A 17097-nucleotide genomic window follows, 5' to 3' on the forward strand; every position below is an offset into this window, starting at 1 on the left:
AAAAAAAATGAATTAGTATTTGATTATCCTGACTAGTTAGTTATAGGTTTCATTATCATGTTTAATTACATCCATTTAAAAATCACTTTGGATTTCTACAATTCATTGGGCTCCAACAGTGCGATTTAATCACGAATCGCCACATTTTGAGTTTTAAATCGCACTCTTTGATAGGCAATGAAATTGGAGAATAACTAGAAGTTGACCAATCAGATATCAAAAGGAAAGTGAGACAAAAGGCATTAAAACAGAGAGACGGTTTTTTTTGACTAAGTCTTAGTAAACTTAATCTTAAATGATATGATCATTGCAGGAGATTTAAAATGAATTTATAATTGTGCTCGCAATTGTGGTCTGAATTCAAACTTGTCGTTAAGAAATTGCACTCCGTAGCGGTCATAATTCGTAATCACTCGTTTGATTTCACCAAATGCCTCCACTCAGTTTCAATTACCATTTATTTATTCAAGATAAATATTTTTTAGATTGATAAGTAAGGTTATTAATTAATTGTAGCATGTTGCGAGGGCGGATTTGCATTAGCAAAATTCAATGGACGCGCACTAAAAAAAATAGCAATGGAATGAGTAATTCTTTGAACGCAATACTGACTTTTCGGTTCCTTGCGCTCGGGGCTAGCTCGATTTGGGCAAAATATTAATGTGTGCAATGAAGGTCCGCCATCCCACCCATAATACTTCTCATTTTCACCAATACCCTCAGACGCTAACTGTCCATACCATACCCCACCCCCCCTCCTCGCATCTGAAAGTGTTTGAATGTTAAAGTTGCGGCATGTTACTTTACCGTGGTATTGCCTTACTATCAAATCCGATGACTTTTATGGAGTTGACTTTGGGGGGGACAAAACAAGCGGTTGACTGGGGGGCAACTAGTGGATGCTAAGTCAAAACATAATCAAAATTAGTTCCTCAACTATGTTTGACTATTGTCACGACATCAAATCAGAAAACAAAGAGATCAAAACAACCTTCCAGGATTCTACAAGCCATCAAAAACGAAGCTATTACCGGAAGTGACGTCTATGATAGAAACCTATTAAGGAATATTTAGACACTGATTTAGAGCATATGCCAGAGTAAAATGAGTCTGTAATCAAGGAAAAACCAGTAATTTGGAACTGCGAAAAGGTATATCTACGATCTCAGCATCAAATTGTACCACTGGTCGGTAGTCACTGGATTACGTCACGATACGTGAAGGCCGTCAGATTATACGAAAAGGTTTGAGATGGAGTTTAACTACACTCGAACGTTGTGGCAGATCTGTCGCAGTAGAGTAATCTACGGTACCCGCCACCGGCTACGTTAAAGGAGGTATTCTTTTCACTACAAGAAATCTTCTCTGATCTTTGAGAAAGCTCTTGTTTTTAGTATGATGTGGTAAATAAAGAAAGCAAGAACACCATTGGATGCTAATAATCTAGAAATTTGTTAATAATTTCTTTGCAAAATCAGCGACAGTGTTACTGTGAATAGGAATAGCGACTTAAAATGTTGTGTTGAATTTTTACTCTAAGAAAGTGAAATTCATTCTACCAAGTTTTGCATTCGATTTAGTTCAATAAGAACATCATCTACGCATTTGGGATTTTAATTCAATCTTAAGATTGAGAATTGTTTTTTTTTAGAAACCGTTGGATTCTCGTCCAAGCCAGACAATATCCGTAAAAGAAGGTTCGAATGTGACTCTCGCATGGCGATACATCTTGTCCAATAATATTACACCAAGACAAGTAACATTTGGAGTGTGGAAACCACCCGGATACATCAAGACGAAACTCTTACTGGTAACAGGATCTGGATCGACAATGGTAATAATAATATCAAATTATAGAAAATAATTTTAGTTCCTCTGAAACATATTTATTTAAAGAAATTTAAGTAATATTTTTTGTTTCGATTAGAATAATTAAGAAGGAAACAGAAAGCAAAATGGAATTACATTGTTTAGCGCGGCTGTTTGCAGTTGACGTCACGGCCGCTATTTTAAAAGATTGTTAATATTGCTTGCCCTCGCTCCTTAGTAATGACTGGTCTGCTCGTTTTACATAACTCTGTCAATCAGTTATTATTATTGTATGATTGCTTTGTATGTAGTTTGTAGTTTGCTTTTAGTATTGTTAATGCTGTTTATAGATGGTTTTTCAATGCCCACCATCTTGGTAAAACAAAACAAGAAGACTCAGTTGTTGTTAAGTGTGATGGTCCAGGTGGTTGTAATTTTGAGAAATACTTCAAATCTGACAAAATTTAGTCCAACCAAGATGGCGGCTTTGAAAACTGTGCACAACTTAAGCTCTAATAACCGTTTTCGTTCTTATTAAGGTCAACAATTTAGTCAAAGGACGATTGCTCTTCGAAGGAACATTATCTAACCCGGGAACTGCTACCATCAAGATACTACACGTATCGATACAAGACAATAAGACGTATGGGTTTGAGATAGATACTGGACTTAGCCGTTCTTCATTCAAACACAGTTTTAGCTTGTTGGTGTACAGTAAGTTGATTGCTCTTTGCATTCGCGGTAAATGACGAAACTAGTTTATATCACGTGATCCATTATCTCTTATACCTTGACTCCTTGACTCCGACATAACCTTGGTTAATTCATCGTTGTCCTTGAAAACTCATGGATGATGTGCGAAGCTTGTCTATACGCTGCTCTAGAAAGGCTTTCAGCGGGCAAACCAGTTGTTCTAAGGCCGGAGGAAGAATTCAGACGGTATTTTCTTGAAATACAAGTTGCTGCTGCTAATTCTTTCAATTTTACTTCATCATTTCACAGCTTACCCTGCACGTCCTCGCATCGTTATTCAAGAAGTCGTCACTCATTCATATTTGCGGTTGCTATGGCAACAACCAATAGCTCATTTATACCCAATCACAAAGTACACAGTGTGGATCCGAAAGAACCAATCACGATGGAGAACCTCTAACACGACTTTGAAAGAATCAATTGTACAACTGTGGGGGGAGGGGAGGTATGAGTTTGGAGTAACCGCGTGGAATCGCTGGGGCCAGAGTCCATTGGAGGTCAATAATACAGTAACGATTACAAGACCTTCCCCAGCAACGTTAATATTCACTGGTCGTACTGAGAAGAAGACTGATCCTCGCCACACGACATGTCAGTATCAAGTTTATTTTGTCCTTCAGAAGACGGGGGGACCGCCAAACACTTTCCAGCCCGTACCCCCCTCCCCCTTCCCCCTGCCAAAAATCACACGTTCAACTTCTGTGACTCACATCTTCAAAGAGTCGTTAACACCACTTCCTTGTGCCTTAAAGTTTAGAAAATGATCACGTGATATGTTAGAGAATATCTCCCATCAATCACCAGTGATGTCAGGTCACGTGACTGACCCCAGTCTCCCTTGTTTTTAGTCTATAGTCATCTTTAAATAGAAAGCGTACAAAGAAATATTTGTCGTGGAGGCGATGGTGTGAAGTTGCTGTCAGCTTTGTGATCGAATCTAAAGTTGCCTATTAACTACGCGACCCAGACAGTCTGCATGAGGTTTGGACTTCCGTGTTCAGAGTCAGTAAATTTTTGATCTACAACAGACAAATACCCTGACATCTTGGACTGTACGGCTCCTCTGCCATGCCGAATAAATTATGTTAATTATAAACATGGAAAAGAAACGAACGGTGAGTCATGTTCTGCTAATTATAAGACATCGCAATGTCTTCTATTGTCTCGGCAGATGTCTTAAAGTGCCTAAAATTCCCTTTTCTACTTTTCTATTCAGCTTAGTTTGTAAATATGTGACTCACCTTTCGTCTCGTGTCGATGTTAATTATAATTCATTCCGAATATGGCGCAGGAAACGTGAAGGGGACTATTGCGAAAATAGGTGTGATATTATGTAACAAAGAGGATTTTTTTTAACTTTAAAGATCGAACATCTACACATCTTCCTACAACAACCATAGCAAATCAAGACGAAAAACGAGGTTCAAAAGGTTTTTTTGAGAAGTTCATGACCCATATTCTTATCCTGATTGGTGTAACTATTTTGGTGACGTGTGGGATTTGTCTGTGTGTTGCTGTGCTGCGATGCCGACGAAAAAATACCAAAGGTTTATATCACAATAGAACTTTGTCGAATTCTTAAAATATATCGCTGTGTTCCTTGATTACAGACTTATTTACCCAGGGTTAGCCTCGTTTTAGTGTCTAAATATTCACAAATACCAACAGTAAAGTAAAGAATGCACAACTTCAACAATATGAACACTTTGAAATTCCATGGACCTTCACTGGAAGACGTGAAAATTCTGCTTAAAATGAAGGCTAACCCTGAGTAAAGTCTTTAGCTAACAAAATGGGATAAAAGTTCATATTTGGTAACGGTATTTGTTTGTTTGTCCAAAGGCAAAATAAATCATAGGAAAAAAAGGTAAAGCTAGCAAAGTTAAATATTTGTAAAATTCAAGTGTATTTGTCAGATTGAGGAATGCTTCACTTGCAAACTTTTTGGTTTTTTTTTTTTCTTTTTAGAAAGACAAAGAGAAAAAAGTTAGCGAATGACATAGTCGTCATTAGCCATGAAATGGTATGTCGTCAACGGTTTAGAAATATCTTATTCTCATTATAAGAACTTATTTATGATGTTGTTTTATGTAAAATCCTCGAAGCACAGGAGAGAAACAACAAGAAGTAACTCTGCTCACATACGACCACAAGTCCGGGAATCGTCCGCAGATTACATGGGTAACAGGCGGCGCATTAGCACATCACACGTAGCCTCCCGCACATCACTCGTACCTCACGCACACCACACGTACCTCACGCACACCACACGTTCCTCACGCACACCATCCGCACCTCACGCACACCACACGTACACGCACACCATCCGTGCCTCCCGCACATTACCCACCGTACCCCCCGCACACCACCACACGTACCTCCCGCACATTACACGTACCAAAGTCACATCACACGTACCTCCCGCACACCACCACACGTACTTCTAGCACACCAGCCATGAAATGTAAACTTATTTGTAACGCATTTCAGTACAAGGAACCAAGCACCTTTACCTTGGATAGAGATACAAACGAAGTGGCAGAGGAACTGGCACCTTTTACGAAGTTTGAAGTTACTTGTACGTTGCATAACACTGATGTACCTTCTATGAAGACATTTGGCCAACGAAATAACAGCGTTACATCATCGAACAGAAATCGTAAGTCGTATGTCGCACACGTAAGTTGCATATATCGTAGGTCGCATATCGTAAATCGTCGCAAATGGGTACTTCTTATAACTCTGAAAGACATCCACTCCACATTAAACAATTATTTCTTCATTCTACGAATGTTAACAACAGATGGCTTCCCGCCTCAAGGAATGCTAATAAAACTTCCACACTCGACAACCGGTGTACTTCCTCCACTCTAAAAACGAACTCGAAGGACTCGAAACTCGAATTGGACTTAGAAAACCGGCCGACATATCAAGCTTTACTCTATATGTTAGTGTAGAAGTTGGAGTAGAGAAAGCTCACTCTATATATGGTATGATCAATTCCATATTTGGATTGTGCGGAAAAGCGGCAAACAAAAAGGCCGTCGTTTTATAACGAATTCGACATGAACATTTTTGAAGAAAAGAAAAAAAAGACAAGTAAAAAAGAAAAACTTTTGGAAAATCGAGGAAGGATACGGGGACGATGCTAACTCGTGGGTCTGCCTCGCAGACAGCAGACACAGGGAAATACGTACTACACTCAATGTTTGATATGCGTTCTACGTACATCGAAGTTAGCGGAATTATGATGAACTTCATAAGTAGTTCCAACAGTTTTAATATCAATATACATTATGAAATTTCAAGAGGTGTGCTTGTATTTACATCAGTGTTGTCTTTCTTTCAATGATCCAGAAGATCCTACTGATAATGACATTGAAGGTGGCGTCCACATTTACCAGGACATTGACCAACCACAAGGTCCCGCTCTACCACCGCGAAACTCTATCAAAAACAGACAGGAATCGAGCAAACGAAATAAGTCTTCATTACGAAAGTCTTCCCCTGGCAATGAAACAAATATGAGGTCAAGTAAAAAATATCGTAGGGAAGATTCTAGTGCCGGGAAAACGAGTTCAACAAGAGAGATAGTTCAAAATGAGCACAGAGGCGAAACAGCGAAAGGAGGCGAAGGAACAACACGTAAAGGAAATCAAGACAAGTCTTCTCCTATCTATGCTAATAAAGATTGCGATTCTAGTGGAAGGATATCGAGTAAAGGTTGCAAGACTACGAGTTCTTCGACGTCTTGTTCATCTGAATCAGATTGGGAGGTATCTCCAGAGAGTGTTCATCTGTGTGATAGAATAGGAGCTGGTTCGTTTGGTCAGGTGTGGCAGGGATTGATTGGAGGCAAACCTGCTGCTGTTAAGATGTTAAACGGTACGTAAACATTTAGGTAAAACTCACCAGTTTTGAGAGATTACTGTGGAACAGAAGAGACCACCGATTGCTATTGTTCATCTGTAATTTAAAATATCACAAATTTTCTCATAAAATTTATACATTTTTAGTATTTCTCAAAACTGATTGGTAGATAAAAATGGATTTTCGATCCATGCGCAGATGTTAAAAATTTAGAACACTTGCGCAAATCTTGGAGGGTTAATCAATTATTTATTTATTCATTTTCTGACTTGTCTATAAAAGTGGATATTACACGCGCAGATGTTAAAAATTTAGAACACTTGCGCAAATCTTGGAGGGTTAATCAATTATTTATTTATTCATTTTCTGACTTGTCTATAAAAGTGGATATTACACGCGCAGATGTTAAAAATTTAGAACACTTGCGCAAATCTTGGAGGGTTAATCAATTATTTATTTATTCATTTTCTGACTTGTCTATAAAAGTGGATATTACACGCGCAGATGTTAAAAATTTAGAACACTTGCGCAAATCTTGGAGGGTTAATCAATTATTTATTTATTCATTTTCTGACTTGTCTATAAAAGTGGATATTACACGCGCAGATGTTAAAAATTTAGAACACTTGCGCAAATCATGGAGGGTTAATCAATTATTTATTTATTCATTTTCTGACTTGTCTATAAAAGTGGATATTACACGCGCAGATGTTAAAAATTTAGAACTTTTGCGCAAATCATGGAGGGTTAATCAATTATTTATTTATTCATTTTCTGACTTGTCGATAAAAGTGGATATTACACGCGCAGATGTTAAAAATTTAGAACTTTTGGGCAAATCTTGAAGGGTTAATCAATTATTTATTTATTCATTTTCTGACTTGTCGATAAAAGTGGATATTACACGGCAGATGTTAAAAATTTAGAACACTTGCGCAAAACCTCGGAGGGTCAATATCATTCAACTATTTATTCATATATTTTCCCAGAGAGAGCATCTGCATCTGACAAAAAAGACTTGTTATCAGAGCTCGAAGTGATGAAGACACTCGAACCTCATCCAAACGTTGTCAAACTTAAAGGTTGCATAACCAAGGCAACCGTGACATGTAGTGGCTCGGTCTTTTGTAAGTATATTGTCAAGAAGTTATATTGTGGAGAATTTTGAGAGTTGGCGATATTTAGCTCAAACGCAGAATAGAAAAAGTATTTGCACTCGGAAATCCGAATACAAGATGCCAAGAACCATTTTTTTCGTGAATTAACTGTGTGTTATTAAGTAATTAATCCAAAACGATTATCATCTAAAGAGACCCATGGCCAACTTAGAGCAGGGGTGGAGAGAGTTGGGGTACCCACCACCTCTCGAAATGTAATTCTGGATTTTGTTATCAAATGTCTCCAAAACCAAATATCAAATCACAGTCTACTGTGTTTTTGCATGTTTGCTAAACAACATACAGTCCTTTGACCAAACGTTGTCGTTTGATCGGCTTCATCCCTACGCGCCTAGACCGAAAAGGATCATGGGGATAATTAATTCACAGTTACTAGCTGCCGCATATGTTATCTAACACGTCTTGAGCAAGTTGTACTGGACTGGAAATACTAAAGTTTTGGCTCTTATCCCCAAAGTAACCTATTTCGAAGCTACTATCTGTAGCCGGTGATAACTCGTCTGAACAGCGCTCAAGCAGATAATCTTTTAGCGCCTGTACGTTGTCGATATTTGAGACTATCCTTGATGGAATATGATGTGAAACGGCTCTGGTTTTCCTTGCGTAAATCGCGAAGGCAAATGTGCATTTTGCTCTCCATTGTGCGATTGTCACCGACTGATAGAGAACAATTAAATATTCATGTTAATTTACCCGTTATCCTTTTCGGTCTAGGCACGTAGGGATGATCCGATCAACGACAACGTTTAGTCAAAGGACTGTATGTGTGTATGAATAGTCTCCACGGACACCCAGTATCGAGCATTTCAACAGGTCATTGAGGGTGAAGGGGGTAATTACCTTATCGATAGCATAGTATCTCTCTTCACAGACCCACCGCTAGTTTTCCTTGAGCTCGTTCCGTATGGAGATCTTCTGGGTTACCTACGTAAAAGTAGAGGAGAAGACGATGATTACTACAGCGGTAAAGACTTGAAGGCTCCTAAAACACCCACTCCACAGCATCTGTTTAGCTTTGCTCATGATGTGGCGAAAGGAATGGCTTTCTTAGCTGAAAATAAGGTGACTATCGGTGACTATAGAACCAATAGAAACAAGGAAAAAGGCGAGGGGGGAGATAAGAGAATTAGAATTAAAGGAAAGAAGAAAAGATTGAAATCTGAGAGAAGCGAAAATGAAGTTTGTACAAGAAAGCAGAGCTTGAGGAAAAGGCAGAAACAAACGGCTAAACAAGCACAAGCCAGAATAACATAGAATAATAATTAGAAAGATAGAACGTCGGACGAATGGACAGACAGACAAGCCTACAGACAGATAGAAAGACATAGGGAGGACAGACAGACAGAGCATCGAGAACAAATAAAAACATTTAAAAGTACCAGCATGCACCACGCACCATTTCTATCATGTTGGCCGCCATAAATAAACTCCCCAATTAACTTGTTATCTCTCAGATTGTCCATCGTGATCTTGCTGCGAGGAACGTTCTCATCGGTGACAGGCTGAGATGTAAGATCACAGACTTTGGGATGGCAAGAAGTCTTCACGATGAAGACATTTACACCAAGAAATCAAACGTCAGTACTAGTAAGACAAAGAAAGAATCCCATTTCAACACTATTTACTAACTGACATATTCTAATCTATTTTAGGGATTGTTTCCTGTGAAGTGGATGGCAGTTGAGTCGTTATTGTTCCAGAAATACACAACTTACAGCGATGTGTGAGTGGTGACAAAACTCTCGATTACCCACACACATATCGATCACTAATTTATTTCTTGTTCATATTCGTATTCTCTCGTCACAGGTGGAGCTATGGAGTTGTATTGTACGAGATATTTACCCTGGGTAAGTACAATGTTAAGTGTTTCTTTGTAGGTTGGTATTATATTATTATAGTACAATGTAGTTTAATTGTAGTAAATGGTGAGGTGTAGGTGCTTGTATTACAAGCAGATATCACGAAGAGTGAAATTAGAGTAATGATCTGTAAGGTGTTGAATGGTTGGGCAAATAGATGGCATAAGAAGGAGAATATAGATGAGTGGATGGATGGATGGAGTTGGTTGGATGGATGGATGGATGGGTGGATGGGTGGGTGGGTGGAGGGAGGGAGGGAGGGAGGGAGGGAGGGAGGGAGGGATAGATGGATGGAGGGAGTGAGGGAGTGAGGGAGGGATGGAGGGAGGGAGGGATGGATGGATGAATGGATGGATGGATGGATGGATGGATGGATGGATGGATGGATGGATGGATGGATGAATAAATAAATGGATGAATGAATAAATAAATGGATGGATAAGTTGGATGCAAATGGATGCATTTATTGATGTATGAATAACTGATCGGATGGATGAATAAATGGATGGCAATGAATGTATGGATGGGAATGAATGTATGGATGGGAATGGATGGATGGGAATGGATGGATGGAGTTACGCTCCTTTTCCATTATGTTTATATACCCAGGAGGTCGTCCTTACGCTGGCATGAATGGACTAGAAGTTGTAGAAATGATCAAAAATGGTAAACGATTATCCAAGCCTCCACATGTCTACAGCAAACTGTAAGTAACACTATCCCAAGCAAATTACCTGAATCATTTGAGTCATTCACCATTTTCATGCAGGTATTCCCTAATGCTTCAATGCTGGTCAAAGAATCCAAACCATCGTCCAGACTTTACATCTTTATGTAAACAAATTACACTCTTAGCCAAAGATCACCAGGTAAATATTTGCTAGTTTCTTATTTTTTGTAAAGATGTATAGATAAAGCACAGTCCAACTCAAGTAATGTACTCTTGTAATCTATAAAAAGCTAGGGAATGCATGTGAATTTGTATATCGCAAGAATTCAATCCAATCCTTTTTTAGCTCTAGTGGTCTTCCTGTGGTACGAATAGCAGGCAATTTCAAAACACTTTGTACCTTTGTACTTTACAGAGATATTTGAACTTAAAGGAATACGATCATCGACTGTATGTCAACGTCTCTTCTTTGGAGGAAAATAGCAAGAATATAATTTGCTTTCTTTAGAGGAAACAACCTTAGCTGAGAGACATTTCCAATGAATTTGGGAAACCACATGTCAAAGTCATCGAACGAAGCGCGCGAAATTCAATCAAATTGTAGTGTTGTAAATTGAGTTTTTGGAAATGTTTGGAAAAAAAATACTGTACAGTAACAAATAGAAATATAGATGAAATCTTATGATTTAGAATAAGATAATGTGAAATAAAGTGTAACTTCTCGAATATGTCTTTATAATACTTGTTATACTTGTGGAAGAACTTGTGGAATATTATTGAATCGAATACTGTATTTCATTTGAGACAAAGAGGCTGGGCTTGCAATATATTAAAACTAGTATATTTTACAATTAATTGACAGAATATAGATGGTAGAATCTTTGTTGAATTAGAATGAAGAGACTTACCTGTAGTAAATCTACTTGACTGTAGTTTTCTTGTTCGTCTTTGAGTTCGGCTTGCAAGTCATTAGCATATGATGTGGGCAGACGCGGCAATAAGCCTGAAGCGAGATGACGTTTTACCCCCGACTCTATACCATAATAGTTTTTAAAAGTCTTTCATATTAAAATTTTTTTGATTCCTTAGAGAATACAGGAACAAAAGTCATAATTAAAGAACAAAAGCAGTGTGAAAAGGATTATGGTCTAGAGACGGGGGTAAAACGTCATCTCGCTTCAGGCTTATTGCTGGCTTTCACTCAGCTGACAAAAGTTTTTGAATCTCATTATCTGCTCCAAATGATGGTCGACACTGACCACCATGTGCTGTCAACCAGAAAGAATCCTATTGAAAACTTGTGAGTCAGCTGATAAACATTCTGCACGAGACTGGAAATGAAGTGTAGTGAAAGCCAGCAATACATTTTAATGTATTTAAAGTGCAAAAACGATTACTGGGTTTCACATGACGTCATTTCCTATGTCGTATGCGGAATGTTCATCAGGTGAATTTATAGACCCCTTGCAGCACTTTGGAATGTAACTCAATCTGGAGGAAAAATAGCCTGCGTAGCCAGGCGTTCCTGAAGAAGGCGGGAGCCGGCTCCAGTCCTCTTCAGGAACGCCTGGCTACGCAGGCTAGAGGAAAAACAATAGGTTTCCTATTCTCAGAAGATTGAAATTCTTTTGTTTTGTCCCCCAGATCGAGTAGCTTTGACATCACATGCAAGGGGTCTATAGTTATATATTTTCACTATGAGAATTCGCCCACAAAGCCCTAGGCACGAAGGGATAAGATATGGGAAAAAATCGGTCCGAGGCTTCGCGAGTAGTATAGGGAATGGGGGTTCCAGCGCAATCTCAACACGGGGCAAGACCCGTGTCAAAAATCCACCTACGGACGACCCCCACTCCAAGTGTGGTTGAGGGCAACAGCGCACTTAAATATGTTAGTCTATATATGGAGTGCGAAGAATGTAAGAGAACTTTTAAGAAAGAAGCGGATTTGAAAAAGCATTTGAAAATGAAGACGAAGTGTATGAGCAGTTATGATTGTGGATGTGGTAAGAAGTTTGAGACTAAGGTTAAATTGTTTTGGCATTGTCAGGACTGTGAGTACGACTACGACGACCTAAAAAGTGCTTGGTATTAGGTATAAAATATTTCCTATTATATAGATGGAATCCCAAAGCAACTTCAGCACGGTGTCAATACCCGGTAACGGTGAGATTGACGTTAGACAGTTTTGGCGTCAGTCAGAAAGGAAGGTTAAAAGGACTCTCCGAAAAGGTATAGAAGAATTAGGAGCCCTGAAAGCGAGTATAATGGTAGAAGTAAGTTTGTCAAAAGACGAGGTAATGACGACAGCAATGTTGCGATCAAAGTCGTTAGTGATATTAGAATCCACGAATCTGGATAGGTCACTCAGTGAAGCCTTAGAAGCAATAATGGAGTCGCTGTCTAACTACACGAAAGAAGGATCGGGTTGGACAGTAGAGGAGGTTGAAGGAATAGAGATAAGTATGGCCAGGTACGTACCCATACGAGGGGGGAGTTACGTACCGCTACCAACGTGGGTAGAAAGGAAGAAGGCTATTGTAAACGTGAAGAATGAAGACAATCGATGCTTTATGTGGGCAATCAGGTCTGCACTGTATCCAGCAGAGAAGGATCCCTGTAGGACAAGTAAGTATCCCACAGACGATTTAGAGTGGGATGGTGTGGAATTTCCCATGCAGTTGATAGACATCCCCATATTTGAGGAAATAAACGATCTAGCAATTAACGTTTACGGAGTCAGAGAGCAGACGATAGTACCGTTAGTTCTGTCAAAAAGTAAAGGAGAGCGCGTACATTTATTCTACCACGGCGGACACTACTCATGGGTTAAACACATTAGCAGACTATTCTACAGACATACTAAGCACAAAGGCAAAAAGTACTTCTGTGACTGCTGCTTGCTGTCATTTACATCCTTAAATGCCCTAAAGAAACACGATGAGATCTGCCGCGGAGTCGAAGAAGTGGCGCAACGGATCCAGATACCCACCAACAAAGAGCTTTCATACGCAGACCATCAAAAGCAGATGCAAGTGCCTTACGTGATATATGCAGACTTCGAAGCGTTGATAACTAAGGAAGAGCAGAAAAGTGGTGCCACGAATAAGGTAGGATTACACGAGATCTGCTCCTTTGGTTACATAGTAGTCAGATCAGACGGTAAAGCAAACCCTCCTGTGATTTACCGAGGTAAGAACGCAGCTAATGAGTTTCTAGAAGCATTGCGAGAAGAGGAGGGGGAGATTAGAGAACAATTAAGACGTCCAAAGAAGATGGAATTTACCAAAGAGAACCAGGAGGCTTTTAACAAGGCAAAAAAATGCCACATTTGCCAACATACGCTTCTTCAGTTTGGAAGACGAGCCAAGAAAGCGTGGGATGAAGATGGAAAGTATCTAGGAGAAGCTCATTTTAAATGCGGGAAGTATGCTAAGAAAGGTGAGAAGCCGGGAAAGCCCTCCACGCACTGCATTCACTGCCACAAAGCATTTGTTGAGGATTTCTATGTGGATAAGGTTAGGGATCACTGCCACATCACTGGTAAATACAGAGGAGCGGCTCATTGGAAATGCAATATAAACTTCAAAGTAAATCCAGACATGGAGATTCCGGTGTTCTTTCACAACCTCCGCGGTTACGACTCCCATTTGCTACTACAAGGAACAGACGGCTCCGACGTCAAATGCATACCCAACAACAAAGAGCGCTACATGTCCGTAACTGTGGGCAAGCTGAAGTTCTTAGACTCGCAGCAGTTCATGGCGGACTCCTTAGCAAACTTAGTAAGGTATAACACGGAGTTCCCCATTTCCAGTCAATACGGCGCGGAAAGGAAAGGAGTCTACCCATACGAATACATGGATTCCTGGGAGCGATTCGAAGAACCCCTACCACCCAAAGAGAGATTCTACAGCACCCTAAACGAGTCCGGTATAAAGGACGAGGAGTACCAGCATGCGTTAGATGTGTGGGAAAAGTACTCCTGTGAGAACATGGGGGACTACCACGACATCTACCTAAGGTCTGACGTAGTGCTGCTTGCAGATGTTTTCCAAAGCTTCAGAAAGATGGCTATGGAATATTACGGATTGGATCCCGCTAATTTCTACACGGCTCCTGGGCTCAGCTGGAGTGCTTTGTTAAAGAAGACAAACGCGCAACTGGATCTCCTAACGGAATACGACATGTACCGCTTTATGGAAGACGGTATTCGTGGCGGCGTATGCGGACCCAGCCGACGTTACGCCCGCGCAAACAACCCCTTAGTAGAGCACGACCCAGAGAAACCAACCACATACATTTACTACCTGGATGCGAATAACCTTTATGGTTGGGCAATGTCACAATACCTACCTGTACGCGACTTCGAATGGGACAACATAAAGCCCATAGAGTTTTACCTAAACGTAGGTAAAGAAGACGACAAGGGTTACGTCTTAGAAGTGGATCTGGAGTACCCAGAGCGCCTGCACGACGAACACAATGAGTTCCCCTTAGCACCAGAAGCGATAGAGATACCATTTAAGCAGCTAAGTCCGCTGCAAAAGCAAATGTGCCCTGGTTACAAACCGTACAGGAAACTAACTATGAACCTGATGGATAAGAAGAAGTATGTGGTACATTACCGCAACCTGCAGTTCTACGTGCGACACGGAATGCGCGTAGAGAAGATCCACAGAGTCCTAAAATTCACGCAGGAACCCTGGATGCGCCCCTACATTGACTTTAACACGCAAAAGCGTACCGCAGCGAAAAATGACTTCGAGAAAAACCTCTTCAAACTGATGAACAACAGCGTGTTCGGAAAGACAATGGAGAACATCCGCAAGCGCGTAAGCGTAAAAATAGTCAGCACCAAAGAGGAAGCAGAAGCATACGTGTCACAGCCAGGCTTCGTTAGATACGTAGAAATGCTGAACTTCTACGTGATTCACATGAAAAGGGCAAACCTCTTACTAAACAAGCCCGTTTACACAGGCTTTACGGTGCTGGATCTATCGAAGCTGCTTATGTATGAGTTCTACTACGATAAGCTTAAGCCAAAGTACGGAGACCGCTGTCGCCTCCTGTACACAGACACCGACTCCCTAATTCTAGAAGTGCAAACGGAAGACGTTTACAAAGACTGCCTCCCCGATATAGACGAGTACGACACCAGCGGTTACCCGAAGGAGCACTTCCTTTACTCTGCGAAGAATAAGAAGGTAATTGGGAAGATGAAAGACGAAATGTTAGGAAAACCCATAGTAGAGTACGTGGGTCTGAAACCAAAGATGTACAGCGTGCTAAAGTTAGACGGCGTAGAAAAGAAAGCTAAAGGCGTAAAAAAGTACGTGGTTAAGAAGGACATTACGCACGAGTCCTACCTCAACGTATTACGAACACGCAAGGAACAGCGGCATAAGATGAACAGCCTGCGCAGCTATGGTCATCAGATACATAACGTCACGCAGGAGAAGGTGTCGCTGTCTGCATTTGACGGTAAGCGATGGATGTGTGATGACGGAGTGCATACGATAGCATTCGGACATCACACGATAAGCAGTTCTTCCATGACGAACCCACGTGTGGGGCCATCGTGAAGATAATACAAGATGGGCTGACCCTTCTTAGCTATTACGCTTCGGATCTGGTAAGTTTCCAAAGACCAATTAGGATCCGTAGCTCTTTTGGATCCTCCTTCTAATTCACCCGGTCCGTAGAGATATCGGACTGTGACATTACCTAATTTTTTTTCATGGGGGAAGACCGCCCTCGAACTTCTGACGAAGGACTTGTGTTCCACGTGTTTCTTTTTTATGGCATCCCTGGGTTTCATTCCCGTAGCCCTGGCCGCCTCGTTGTTCAAAGCCGCGACGACCTGGGGGAGCCTCTGAGTCCATTCCCTGTTGCGTTTGGAGGGATCTTCCAGCTCTTTCCAATACTGGTACCCAAAGAGGCGCTCGGCCAAGGTCTTGTTGAATCTTTCGACGATGCTCTGACCCCTGTGGTACTCTGCTTCGGCTCTCCTAATCTTAGTGCTGTGGTCTTTCATGGTCTTAGTAACCACGCCCATGAACTCTGTCCCCGCATCCACTTGCAGCAGCTTAGGCCATTTCAAGACGCGCTTATAAATCCTACCTAGGGCTTCTGCGACTTCCCCAGAATCCTTGCTGGTTATGGGTTCGGCGTCCTTGTATCTGCTTGCGATATCAACTACGGCCAAAGCGTACCTATAGGTCTTTCTTCTCACCTTGTCGTGCGGTAAGAAAAGCAAATCCGCCTGATGAACTTCATTGGGGGTATTTACGGTAAAGCTGGGCCTGGGAATGTACTTGGGCACGGGAAGATAAATCTGCCAGATGGTTTGCTTTTTCAACCAGTTCTTAGCCGTTTCATCTGATACCCTGGCCGCGGTCGCGAGTTTCTTAATAGCCGACGCTCCTTTCCAATAGCCTTCGGGTCCGTAGTAAATCCTTTTGAGTTTATCCTCCAGGCGGCCCATTATATGAATTCCAAAACAAGATTGATCTTTCGTCCGTTAAAATCCACCGTCTTTCCGTCCACCTTAATGGTGATGTTTATGCTTTCTACCAAATTAGACAAGTCATAGCTCAAAGAAATGGGAGTGTATTCTTCTTAGTCAAATGGATTACCTTTGGGTAGAAACTTGGACATAAGAGAAGACTTTTCTCCATTGTCGTAACTATGGACCAAGTCGCAATAGACTTCGTAAGAGGATGCGACTTTCCATTTCACAGGTATGGCTGTGTTGGTAATCGTCTTGCCTGAGGCACATAATAAAGATCCCAATGGGTCAGACTTTCCAAAAGTCATCGAATAATTTGACATATTATGTTTGAAGGTCATTTCGTGCGGCAATCCTGTGGTGAGCGTATAACCGTGTTTTGCTAATTCCTTAGCAAGGGTGATTGGTGTGTAATGTCCATCGGGCAGCAATACGCCTTGATAAT

General features: G+C 40.9%; 1 protein-coding gene and 1 long non-coding RNA gene across 6 annotated transcripts; one reads left to right on the forward strand and one right to left on the reverse strand.

Annotated features, from left to right (window-relative positions):
* Positions 1-1664: 1664 nt before the first annotated feature.
* On the forward strand, positions 1665-10868 carry LOC116309100 (uncharacterized; the record flags this gene model as incomplete). Of its 3 annotated transcripts, none has more annotated exon segments than XM_089039126.1 (16): positions 1665-1834; positions 2349-2523; positions 2812-3153; positions 3927-4109; positions 4405-4429; positions 4531-4585; positions 5053-5221; positions 5920-6447; positions 7422-7559; positions 8482-8672; positions 9065-9187; positions 9263-9333; positions 9420-9460; positions 10082-10178; positions 10242-10341; positions 10558-10868. In XM_089039126.1, coding segments are annotated over 16 exon segments (2501 nt in total), but the record flags the coding sequence as incomplete, so codon positions are not given.
* LOC148906172 (uncharacterized) lies at positions 3153-10331 on the reverse strand. Of its 3 annotated transcripts, none has more exons than XR_016121556.1 (6): positions 10207-10331; positions 9007-9194; positions 8451-8534; positions 6475-6528; positions 5890-6009; positions 3153-3307 (listed from the first exon to the last, which is right to left on the reverse strand). It is a non-coding gene; the product is annotated as an uncharacterized LOC148906172 (long non-coding RNA). The 3 variants fall into 3 exon arrangements; XR_016121558.1 differs by having other exon boundaries at positions 5890-6069; XR_016121557.1 differs by lacking the exon at positions 3153-3307 and having other exon boundaries at positions 5827-6009.
* Positions 10869-17097: the final 6229 nt, after the last annotated feature.

The sequence above is a fragment of the Actinia tenebrosa genome, unplaced genomic scaffold, assembly GCF_029948245.1.
Source record: "Actinia tenebrosa isolate PJP-AT-01 unplaced genomic scaffold, QUT_ActTen_1.0 PGA_scaffold6__47_contigs__length_16458017, whole genome shotgun sequence".
Classification (NCBI taxonomy): Eukaryota; Metazoa; Cnidaria; class Anthozoa; order Actiniaria; family Actiniidae; genus Actinia; species Actinia tenebrosa.